We start from the raw sequence: 12,789 nt of genomic DNA, 5'->3' as shown, positions 1-12,789 counted from the left end.
ACCGCTCTTCCTACCCCCACCACCCCTCTTACTTATCTTAAAAATCAAAATATTAGCATTATTTTAGAAATATAATAGTAACTTTTACAATATTGCGCACAGTTAATGAGTAAGATTCCAGTTAAAGGCGCTTATTAAGTCTAACTGTTCTTAATGTTGACCAAACGCATAGTATAGTATAATTGAACGCTTATTTGAAAACAGTTTGACCTAAAAATCGCATTTGACTTGAATCTAACAACTTTACACAATATTGTGAAAGCTACTATTTTCTTCCAAACTGTAACTGCTGCCACTATTTCATTTAAAAAATAATATCATTTTTGTTGTTGTCAGGTTTTGAGTGCGGAAGAATTGAAGGCAGCCCAAGAAAGTGTTGCCTATGGATGCATCAAGTACTCTGATCTGTGCCACAATAGAAACCATGAGTAAGTAATTAAAACCTTAACCCTCAAAAAATATCTATTGAAATTATTCATTTATTTATTTTATTTGAGCAATCTTTTATTATTATCAATAATTAAAACAATAAAATTATATCTGCTTTTTTTCAATGAGGTTACGGTTGGAATAGAATTATTCTTTCATTAGGTGCAATGTCTTTTAAATAAAGAATTAATTTTGACACATACTTTATTAAAATCGCAGATTGTTCCAAAATTATTTTAGAAACTAATAAATCATATTTTTTAGACAATTTTTTAAAATGTTGTTATTTATCTTGTTTAGGTATGTGTTCTCTTTTGACAAGATGCTGGAAGATAGAGGAAACACAGCTGTTTATATGCTCTATGCATATACTAGGTAATTGTAATCCTATTATATAAAGTATTAAGCTTTTTTTGTCTGTAGCGAAGGTTTGCTAACCGCTGAACCGATCGGGCTCTCCTTAACAGGGTAGCTTCTTATAAGTCCCGGGAACGTTTATAACTATTTTTGGGGAGGGTACCACCACCCTGCCATGAGAAATCATGAAAAATCGAAATTTTTAAAAAATATTTGAGAGACTTGAATGCAACATTAGTAGGTATCGAAGAGACTGGAACAAAAAAAAGTGCCACTAGAGGCCTCTTGGGGCGTAGCCGCTAGTATTAATTTATTGTAATAGACGGTCGATCGACAGAAATTTTAATATAGAGTAGAGAATCTTCGCACTGGTGGATTTTTATAAAATATTTCGCTAATTCTAAGTGTTTTTTTTTTCATGAAAATGGCACTTAGATTCGAATTTCGCTATGAAACTTGGCATGAGTAATCCTTGGTAGATCCTTTTTTTCTTAAATTGAACAAAAAGTTAGAAAAGTAAAGGCTGGCGGCTCAGTCGTAGCCATTTTTTAGGGCAAATCGATCATTAATTACAATGGAATAAATACGAAAACTTTTTTGCTTTAATTCATATAGATTGGATAGTTTTAAAAATACGAAATATTTATTTTTTAATTGTACCAATTATATTTTTCAGGATTCGTTCCATTGCTAGAACAGCCCAAGTCAGTGATGAACAGTTAGCAAAGTAAGATTTTATTAATAATTGGTCTGTCTATTATCATATTATGGTTGGTAATCCGCCCAATTTTTTTGGCCGGATTCGGATTCCTACAAAAATCCGCTCCAAAAAAGGGGATTAATCCGTGGATTGTGAATTATTGTTTTTTTTGCGGATTTTCGGATTGTAAATTGCGGATTCTAACAATATTTTTTATTTACAGCGGCCAATTTTAAACCCCTTAAGAACCTAACCTAAAATAAGCATAAAAAGCTACTGTGAAATAAAATACAAAAAAAACTTTTAGTGCTACCCACCATTCTACTTGTAGTTCAGAAACAATAAAATATTTTTTGTATTTTTGGTCCAAAAATTTAGCGGATTCCGGATTCGAATTGCCAACCCTACTGTCTTTAAGGGGTGTATATTTTCTATGTAAGTTTGATCGCAAGCATAAGTTACAAGATCATCTAACATATATCATTTTGAAATACAATAAATAGCAATCAATTAGGCACCACCATAATAGACATTATGCTGTTTTTGTAAAAACAGGAGAGCCATTTATGTTGCATATATCCAAAAAATAGGATTTTCAAGTCTTGATATTTTTATAACTACCTGGTGGAAAATTAAAATTCTTTCAAATAAATTTCCTATAGATTTAGTTCAAACTATTAAAGTTCAAATGCACTTCATGCAACTATCCCTTTGTTCTTTTTTTAGGATTCGGAAGGAAAAGAATCTGTCTGTGTCTCTGAAGCACGAGAAAGAGTTGAAACTAGGTAAACAAGCAACACTTTTTAATTTCTCTAGATATATCTATATATAATTGTGCTACTTTTTGTCTCTCAAACGGCAAGAAAAGTTTTATTTCTTTTAAGACTTTGTGTATTTTATATTGTACCTAAAGGATCCGATTCAATCTTATTATATAAGACAATTGTCTGCATTTTAACCAATCTTTCCCAGGGATCTAAAGGGATAAGGCAATGACCGATAAACTTGTATATGTCACCCTTCTGTAGAATACATTTAGTGGTCGAAACGTTTGAACACTCCACTTAATAAACCAACTTATTAATTCAATATAAGTTCCCAAAGTTGTTGAGCAAACGAATGAGAAAACGTTATTATAAATCTTTTGAGACTAGTGTGATATGCAGCCCAATGTCCTCTCCTTCCTGTGGTCCTCCAGTTATGTTTGTATTTAATCCAGGTAAATTGTTGCTGAGACTCCCGGAGGTTATTCATCGTATGACCGAGGATCTCCTTCTGCACAGCCTCTGCGAGTTCATGTACGAGGTGGCCAATGTGTTCACAGGTACTAGTATCGACGTTTTGTGAAATCCGCGACCGTGGCGCAACGCGTAGCGCCTCTGCCCATCTTCGGGGTGGTGTTAGGTTCGAATCTCGGCCCGGCACCGCGTTATAACTAAAGACATTAAAAAATGTTTAAACATGTGCGCGAAATAAATAAATAAAGTAGGTGGAAAAGGCGAATCTCATTAACAGGCACATTTGGGACTTTTAAGACAAAGGTCTTGCAATCAAAGAGTTGGTTGTCTATAGGGCGTATGGACGCTTTACACTGCGATTTATCTATCCCCCACCCCACCCCATAGTTTTTCCCCCAAGGAGTGGGTAAAATGGAAAAATGTTTTCAATTGTTTTTTCTCGTATTCATTCGAATCCGGTGGATAGGAACCGGTTCTTATCCATACAAAAAATATGTCTAGCATCGTATTATATCCAGTCATAATTCAAATTGTACATTCTACATCCGCGGAATGCTGTTTATAATACGACGCGAGAAATAACTATTATTAACTTTTTACCCCTCTCGCATATTTTTCCCCTCAATGAGTACTCTCTATTTTTTTTGTCTAGTGCTGTTCTCATGACGAGTGTAAATTAAGTTAATTAAGAATACAACCTCTTGATATATGCACTTAAAGGAAAACACTTGTTATAGAAGGTACTAGTTGCTTCGCCTATACACAGTGAGCCCAGGAATCCAATTTTGTGGAAAAAATTAATAACTTCCTTATTTTTTAACCAAATCGAACAATCTTTTTTTTAATTGGAAGGTTTTTATAGTACCTTTTACAGAATTAACATAATTACACCCTCCCCCCCTCCTAAGATGATTGGGGGGCCAAGATATCCCTCCCAAAGTGAATAATATTCATAATTCTTATCTCATTTTTTCCATCAAATTCAATTCTTTTTTTTTATTTGAAAGGTATTTAGAGTATTCTGTATTAGATACAAAATTTACCCTAAACCCCCACTGGGGCTACTGGGGAGGGGTTCAAATTCACCCCCCAAAAGGGAAAAAATAAGATATTTTTCTTCTAATTCGCTTATTTTTAAATCTATTTCAACAAAAATGTAGCTGCCTTCCTCTCCACCCATCCAAGTTTCACTAGTCTTCCTCCCCTTCTACGCCCCCCTCCAGAGCCCCTACCATAAGCCCCCCCCCCCCCCTCACAATCCTTCTGATGACAACCCGGACGGGAAACGGACAAAGAACAGCCAATACAACAACAACAACAAAATGTACTTTGATATATATATATATATATAAGAAAAATTCCTTTAACCTAAAAGTCACCCCCCTCATCCCCAGGGGCGACGAGTGAGGCAAAACATCTCCCCCCCCCCCGCTGAAAAAAATTTAAAATTTTGATACTTTTTACTTAATTTAAAATTAAATATTTTAACTAGCTGATGAAAAGATTTTGTATTTTATTCTCCTCTGCCCCCCCCCCCCCCCCCGGCCCCTCCTTTTTGTTCTGTTAAAAGGGCCTGGGGGGGGGGGGCAGGGGCAGGGCCAGGTCAGCCTAGAACCCCTCATCCCCTGCCTTAAATTAAATGAACTACCTTATTTATATTTTTGTGAAAATTTAGGCTAGGCTGGTCTGGGCTGCCCTCCCTCCCCCACAAATTATCCGCCCCCCCCCCCATAATTTTTTGTTTCCGGGCTGGCTGGCCAAAAGCAAACATTTACAAAAAAATTTAGATCTTACTAAATTTAAAGTTGATCAATTCGATTACTGGCGGATTTTAAAGGGGGTTTGAATTGACTTATAGGATGACAAGAGCTGAAGCTTGCACTTGGGGTATAACCAAAGGGTGTAGGAAAAAGGGAATGACAGGCTAGCTGCTGGCTAGATGGTATAAAAAAACTGTTAAATTAGGTTGCCAAATTTTGTCTAACTATGTAATAGTCAATCGATGTTTTTATAATTAAAATTTTTACAAAGAAATAATTTTAGTATCATTTATATATATTTTTTTTTTAGTTTTACAATGTATTAAATAAAATTATTGAGCCAAATTATGCCATAAATGATTTGGCGTCCTGTATTTTCTTGGAAGCCATTAAGATCCTACAGTTAAACAGAGAGACAAATACAGACAGACAATCAATTATATGCTACACATTTCCCGCGTTTTAATCAATTAGTCAATTATAATTAATTGATCAGTCAACATGCTTTTGACATTTAGCATTACTAATAGACATGTCATAGATTACCTTGATAAAGAACCTTGGATGAGCAAAGACAAAGCAAGTATAGTTCTGCCAAAGATACTGTCTGATTTAAACATTAAAAACCTTGATACGAGTGAAGAAAAGAAGTTTAGAAATCAAATTAGAAACTAGATTGTAGAAAAACATAAAATTATTGAAAAGAAACCTAAAAATGATAATGAGAATACTGAGTTTTGTAACCATATTTGTTTCCAAATCAAAATTGCGGAGGATGAACCACAAGAAGAACAAGAAAGAGGGGGGGGGGGGGTTGGCATATTTACATATCCTATATTTTTTTTTTTGGGGGGGGGGGGTTGAGTAAACAAACATTCAGTCTAAATTTTATTTATAAGAAGAAAAATTGAAGAATATTTTTTTTTATTTTGGAATGGGGCAATTTTTTTTCTTGGGGCGATTTCTCTTTAGAGGGTGGTAGTACCCTCCTCCAAAATAGTTATTAACCTTTGCAGGACTTATATGAACCTATTTAAAGAAGAACCATATCAGTTCAGTGATTAGCAAGATCCTTCTGTTTCTTTTATATAAGGATTATACGCTAAATTTAGCTTAATAAGGTTGCGTATGACCTTTACAAAAATGTCTATAGAGCTTAAGCAACTAAGTGAAAGTTAATAAGACCAATGGGATCTTCTTATTTATTGCCTAAATAATGCTAGAACTCAATCCTAAAAGTTTTCATCTCGTTGCTAAAAAGATCAAGGTATTTGAATTAGAGCATAAAAAAATATTCAATGTTCTTATTCTTGCAATTTCACTGACTTTCTTTAATATGGATTTAAAAGGTTTTTTTATACAAAACTATTTTGTTTCTTGTTATCCAGCGTTAGATAATTGCACAACGATTCTAAAATGGCATTACATTACGTTCTAAGTTAATATTTGATTAAATGGCAGGTAAAACAAAAAAATAAAAAATAAACATTTTTTTGGAAGATTTTTGTATCTAAATTCCGTGAATTCCAGGGTAACAACTTCAGAAGGCCATAAAAACTTTAATTTTTTATATTTTTCATTGATTTAAAAGTGCAATATTCCTCTAATATGATGAATATTAACATAGACTTTAAAAATAATTGATTTTCTAAAGTTCGATTTTTGGGCCAAAATAATTTTTTCCACAAAGTTGGATTCCTGGGCTCACTGTGCTATAGCCTCTAGGGGAGGTCTGGATAAGTCAGACAAATAGCCTAAAGCCACTTATAAACATTTTAAAGTTTCCCTAAAAAGTAAAACCCATTCGTACTAGTAATTTCTGAGATCTTTAGCCTCAGACAAAAAAAAACTTTATTACAACTTTATTAATGGGATTATCATTTTTTTGGCTGGCAGAAATGAAAGCGGCACAGTAATATTTCTTTTTGAGAACTATGATATAATTTTATTTCTACAAAAAAGGATTTTAACTTGTAAATAAAATTTCTATCGTTCTTTTGTTAAAATAGTTTGCTTCACAAAACAAAGAATTTTAATTTATTGAAGAGTTTCTATATATATAATTAAAAATAAGGATGACAAAACAAAGAGTTTTAATTTATTGAAGAGTTTCTATATATAATTAAAAATAAGGAAGACAACATCCATAAAAGCGAAGCTCTGAATAGTTAGGACAAACGAACATTAACTCTTGTATAGTGTCAGAACTGAATACTCAGAATATAAATGTAAAGTCGAACGAAACAAAATTGTAAATAGATCCGATGAAAACCTGCTTAAATACAGGATATTGTTTAAGGACATACTTACTTTTTAGGACATGATTATAAAAATGATTCACCTAACTACCACAGGAATCATCATGAAAAGTTTGACATCGATAGGACATTTCTAACATGCCTAAATTAACGAAAAAAGCTATCCGTCTCGGACGGACTGACCGACCTTGATTATAGAAAAGCTTCGCTTTTAATATTTAGATAAAATCCGGAATTATTAAGTTTTCAATATTGTTGATTTCGCTAAGTGAATTTTTTACATTCCATTAAATTAAAATTTTTCATACCTTCTTCTTTTCATTTACATATTTATTGGATTCCTGCAAGAAGGGGGGAGGGGACATTTTTCAACAAGAAGTCTGCCGAAATTAAGATTTTAATAAAGTAATCATAACAGATCTAAAGATACAGACAACTACCTCCCTTCCTTTTTCAAAGACCTCTTTCATCTGCTTCTAAATTATTTTCTGCTACTTGACTGTGTTAATATAAGCGACACCATTGGTTAATTTTCAATGACCCAATAGAAAGGTTGCACTGCACAAGGTGGTTACGATAGGGAGATACTGTTATTTAACCCTTTCTCTCTAGTGTTTTACTCTAATGTAATCATAAATCATCAGCAGTATGAATAGTACTAAAAGCTTAAGATTTCAATAACTACTGAACTGATTGTGTTCACCATATTAGGGAAGCTTTGTATAGATCCCGAGAGATCGCTTAATGCTATATTACTTTAAAATTGAACCCTTGGGATGGTTTTAGGCTATTTTTCTGCTCCATTGCCCTTTTGAATACAGAGCCCCTATATGATAACATAGAAAGGGTTAGAAACAAGTAGGTACTAATTTGGATGAAGAGATTGGATGAAAGTGGACTAATTAAATATAATAAAACTAGCGGTTTCATCCCTTGCCTCTACGGGCTTTGCCCCAAGAGGTGATTAATCTGGTGCAACAACAACCACATTAAAAAAATAAAAGTTAATTACCACTGATGCTGATGCAACAACCACCACATTTTTTTTAAATGGGGGATTCTTCTCAGTTTTTGGGGGGTTAGTGATGACCAACCCCCCAAGAAAATTGCCTAAAACCACCACAGGACCAGAAGGTATACTCCCTAAAGAGTAGAATCCGATCGGTTCAGTGGTTACCGAGATCTTAAGGGAAAGACGGACGGATGAACAGGCAGGCAGACAGACAGACAAACATCAAGATACTTTGTATTATAGATTACTCAATAAATGTCCCAATCTCTGCCTTTTACTTTAATTAAAAAAATTTTAACCAATTATAACTTGATAAAACCAGAATTATTTTGCACCTTTAAGACAAAGATTATTAGTAGCGAAGCTACTATATAATTCCAAATGTCCGTTCGTCCGTCTGTCCGTAGTTAATGAATTGTGGGAAACGTGATTTCCTCAGACCCTATAAAAGTTAGAAGGCTGAAACTTCATGTCAATATTTCCATCAATATGGAGCAAAATTAAGTAAACATCCATAGCGAACGGACTGCTTCTAAGCAGCTTTGTAGCCGCATTTATTTTTCACAACTGATTTTCTCGGCTCATGTAAAAGATGGACGGGCCAATTTTCCCTTCATTAGGCATTATAATTAGGTTTTAAAAAATAAAAATATAGTCTGACTGCTTTTAGGCAGCTTTTAAGCTGCTTTGCTTTTTACAACTTTCCAAGACATAAACCATATTTTTTTATAGTTTCGTGATTTTAGTTTTTGCATATTCCTTCTTTTCCTATTCTTTGTTATGATAACAGATAATCTGCTCTTGAACACACTTTGACCGTTTGTCTATTTCATAATACATTTTTTGCTTCGCTACTTATGGATGTTGTCATCCTTGTTATTAAATTATTACTTTTATATTTTTTGACCAAATGAACAAAATATTTGAATGAATGACAAGAATTTTCTTTTTAACAATATTTAATAATAGTAGATGATTATCTATAAGGATCGAAAGCACTTCAAACAGTCAATGGTTATGGGTTTCAACTGTTTATGGACCAACGAATTCCCCTGTCTATTACTATTACATCACACATCTCAAATAGCTGAATAAAAACCATTCTTAACATCTTCAGTTATGGATCGGTTCGGTTAGGACTAAAAACCTTGAACCTCCTGGCAACGTTGATGATCGGGCATAAAACTTTATTGTAGTATTGCTTGTGAAATTTTTCCTAGACAGTCTTTTTTTTCTGTGTGTTTGATTTAACAACGGGATAATTTGAATAAGGGGGGGGGGGAGTTTGTACAGTTATAGGAAATGAAAATTCAGTATCAAATTTTGGCCTGGCCGTTTGGGCTTGTTTTTATAGTTATCAACCTAATTCTTTTTGTAAACTCTCTTTTATGATTGGATCTACCTGTAAAACTTTAAAAATTGAATTTTGGGACTTTCCTTTTAGGGGCTAGTGGTGCAAAAGACCCCCCCAAACACTAAAATTTTAAGTTATGAGCTTATTTTTAAAGATATCGAGCTGATTTTTTAAATGGCAGCTTTTATTGTATAAATTAGTTGATTATCCATCCCATATTTCATTTTTGCACCTTACCTCTAGAGGCATGTAAGCTCAAAACTTATAAATTTTGTATTTGGGGGGGTTGTTTTACTCCAAAAGCCCCTAGAAGTAAAGTGCAAAAATGAAATATGGGGTGGCTAATCCATTCATCTATGTAATAAAAGGTTCCATTTAAAAAATCAGCTCGATATCTTTAAAAATAAGCTCTTAACTTAAAATTTTAGTGTTTCGGGGGGTCTTTTGCCCCACTAGCCCCTAGAGGGAAAGTCCCAAAATTCAATTTTCAAAATTTTACAGGTAGATCCAATCATATAAGAGAGCTTACAAAAAGAATTAGGTTGATAACTATAAAAACAAGCCCAAACGGCCAGGGCAAAATTTGGTACCGAATTTTCATTTCCTATAACTGTACAAACTCCCCCCCCCCCCTTATTGGTTAATTTCAGCTGACTTTTTCGTTATTTTAGGTCAACCCTTCGTAGCAAAGACGATCTTTTTTTCTGCCCCCCAAGTATTACTTCAGATTTATTTCCCTTATTCTTGGATAAATTGTGCTGTAGTAATAAATTAATAGGTATTCGACTATAATAGATCGATAATGAGATACAAATGCATTGCACATATCTTGATGACTATCGGGCGGCTGTTTGGAGCGTTTCTAAGGTGCTCAAGAGTTTTTCTTAAAACTGTTTTTTTACTGAAGTAGATTCGCTACTTTTGCACGTAATTAATTTCTATTTAGAGTTTTATGAGAGTTGCTATTGTGTGGAGAAGAATTCTTCTGGAGAGATTGTTAAGGTTAGTTTATTGACAATACCTGCATATTTTCGTAAAATTAGAGGTTTTGAAGTTAATGGGATGGAGGGGGGGGGGGGGTTAAACACCGATTTACCCCCACCCTTGGACGTCTTAGGTTGTTATCCTTGATAAAAGCGAAGCTTATCTTTAATTAGGCCGTTCGGCCGTCCGTCACGGTTAGCTCCCTTCGTTAATTTAGACATGTTAAAATTGCCCTATCGATTTCAAACAGTATTCTGTATTTAATTTTTGCAGTTTTTCAACGAAATTAAGTAAAATAATGTTTAATTTAAATTCTGCTTATACAGTTTTGACAAAATAAATGTTAATTTTCGTTTGTCCTATCATTTCGGAGTTTTGCTTTTATGGATGTCGTAAGCCTTGTTCTCAAAAATTTTTACGTAAAGAGTTGTTGAAAAAACAAAGCTTATGGAGATTAAAAGTTTTAAGAAGTTTTTTCCACAAAGAACGGAATTGACAATCTACATTAAAAAATTATTTTGCCTTCTATATTTTAAGTAATCATACGATTTTTCAATTAATTTGTTCTTTTCAAGCTTACTTTAAAAACTAATTTATGTGTGACGCTTTTATCTATAATTAGGTTAGTTTCGTTCGGCACAGGTAGCTCTTATCGGTAATTTAGACATGGTAAAATTGTCCTATCGATTTCAAACTTTGCATGATGATTCTTGTAACAGTTAGGTATTATTTAGGAGGCGTAGCAACTCTATAATCGCTACCATAATGTCCGTACGTCCATTTACAACATGTTGATTTTAACATTTATTACAACATTTTTTTATGTGATTAGATTATCCTATTCATCTGATTTTTGGAATACTGATTCCTATTACATTTAGGTACAGTATTAAAATCGAAGAATCTCTATTAACAAGTCATAAAAAATGTAAATATTATCCTGTATTAAAGCAACAAATTTACTTACACTTGTGTTTCGACTTAAACATTCATATTCTGTTTTTAGTTCTGACACTCTACAAATGTTGATGTTAGTTTTTCATACCATTTCAGATCTTCGCTTTTATGAATTTTGTCATCCTTGTTTTTATAGAACGCAGTGACTAAAACTGAAGTCTGTACTTACTTAACTACTAAAATCATTTGCCTATTCTTTTACCCTGTAAATTTTTCTGTTAAACTTTTTTTTTGTAAAAGAAAATAATTTGGTAAACTGGATTTTAACATTAAACTTTGTAATCTCTGTATTAACAAAGTTTTTAGATAAATATGTCTTCAAAATATAGAAAATTTGTTTATATTTAATTAACGATATTACACCTTAGTAGACTTTTTTAAAAATAGGATGAGTCTTAATTCATGAGGTGTATTTTACATAAGTGACAATGGAACATGTCAGTTAAACAAAAATCCTCGAGTTTTTTTTTCCTTATTTGCCAATTAAGTCATGCCACGAGAAACGCCGTTTATTGTAGATTAAAGGATGCGTTAAAAATCTTTTGAAAGTTCATATTTGTATTCATAGCAGAAAATTTCTATGCACATCGATAGAACCGTCATAAGCTTTAGTTTTTGGATATTATATAAGAACCATTCCTTTGCTACGTATAGTTTAGTGGTAAAATGTCCTAACTGACCTAAAACTTTAAACCTTTCTGAACGTAGCTGCTAAACTTCAAATAGCACAAAAATTGTACTTTTGCAAAACTAAAAGACAAAAAAGTAGGTGTGATAATCATTTACTTTTTATTTGATTTTTAAATAAAAACATTGTATTTTAGGTGAATTATGACCGACTGTTGCTGTGTGAGGCAACTGCCAACGTTCTGGCATCCTGCTTCCATATCCTTGGCCTCAAACCTGTACAGAAAATGTAAAATCTGGTGGCCGCTGGTGGACAATACCTGGTGGAGTTTTCACATTGTCCAGTATGGCTTCGAGACCGATTAATATCCGCTGGATTATAACCGGTTTTAAGTCATATTGGAAAATCATGTATCAGTTTTCTAGGAATATAAAAATGTACAATCATAATATTAAAACCAGTTTTGCTAGCCAGTTACTTTGGCATCTCGGGGCTAAAAACTGGTTTCAATCTTACAATTTTATATTTCTATATCCGCGGAAAGCTGTTTATGATACGATGCGATTAAAAAACTTTTCTGTTTGTTAAATGCCATTGACATCACAATAACAAAAAACTATGTGATTGATTTACAAATATTGTTCATTTTTTAACAATCTAAAAATACCTTTTCGTAAAAATGTATGAAATTCTTACTGAAAGAAAATATATAAATGGACAGAGAGAGATTATTTTGTTCAATTTGTTTATTTCCTGTTTCAGATTTATTTCAGACAACAACAAAAATGTGTGAACAATCATGGAGGTAGGGGACATTGGGTTGTTTATTATATTGGTCCCTAAAGTTTTATAATAACGTTTTTTTACTCGTTGGAGTAAAAATTTTGGGGACTTTTAATGAATTTTGATTGGTTGGTTCATTAAGGTAGTTTTCAACCACTAATTGTAATCTTCAGAAGGGGTAATTTTGTGTATCATTAGGGATGTACATCATTTTACAGACCATTGTCTTATCCCTTTATATCCATGGTAATTGTGAACAATAGTTTTAGATTAGAGCCAGCACAAAAAAGTATTTTTACATTTTCCTTTTATCTGATAATATTTTAACG

At 33.0% G+C, this 12,789-nt stretch overlaps 1 protein-coding gene across 1 annotated transcript in view; it reads left to right on the top strand.

Moving 5' to 3' along the window:
* Positions 1-12,403, top strand: part of ArgRS (arginine--tRNA ligase-like protein) — a 33,906-nt gene extending 21,503 nt beyond the window's left edge. Inside the window, exons 16-22 of the mRNA XM_080160109.1 lie at positions 337-428; positions 730-804; positions 1,463-1,513; positions 2,213-2,271; positions 2,706-2,810; positions 10,055-10,110; positions 11,874-12,403. Coding sequence (XP_080016235.1) covers positions 337-428; positions 730-804; positions 1,463-1,513; positions 2,213-2,271; positions 2,706-2,810; positions 10,055-10,110; positions 11,874-11,969 — 534 coding nt within the window. The 3' untranslated portion in view covers positions 11,970-12,403. The remainder of the gene's footprint in view (positions 1-336; positions 429-729; positions 805-1,462; positions 1,514-2,212; positions 2,272-2,705; positions 2,811-10,054; positions 10,111-11,873) is intronic.
* Positions 12,404-12,789: the final 386 nt, after the last annotated feature.

The sequence above is a fragment of the Acartia tonsa genome, chromosome 5 (assembly GCF_053477335.1).
Source record: "Acartia tonsa isolate MP-2025a chromosome 5, ASM5347733v1, whole genome shotgun sequence".
Taxonomy (NCBI): domain Eukaryota; kingdom Metazoa; phylum Arthropoda; class Copepoda; order Calanoida; family Acartiidae; genus Acartia; species Acartia tonsa.
This window is presented reverse-complemented; position numbering and strand designations above follow the sequence as displayed.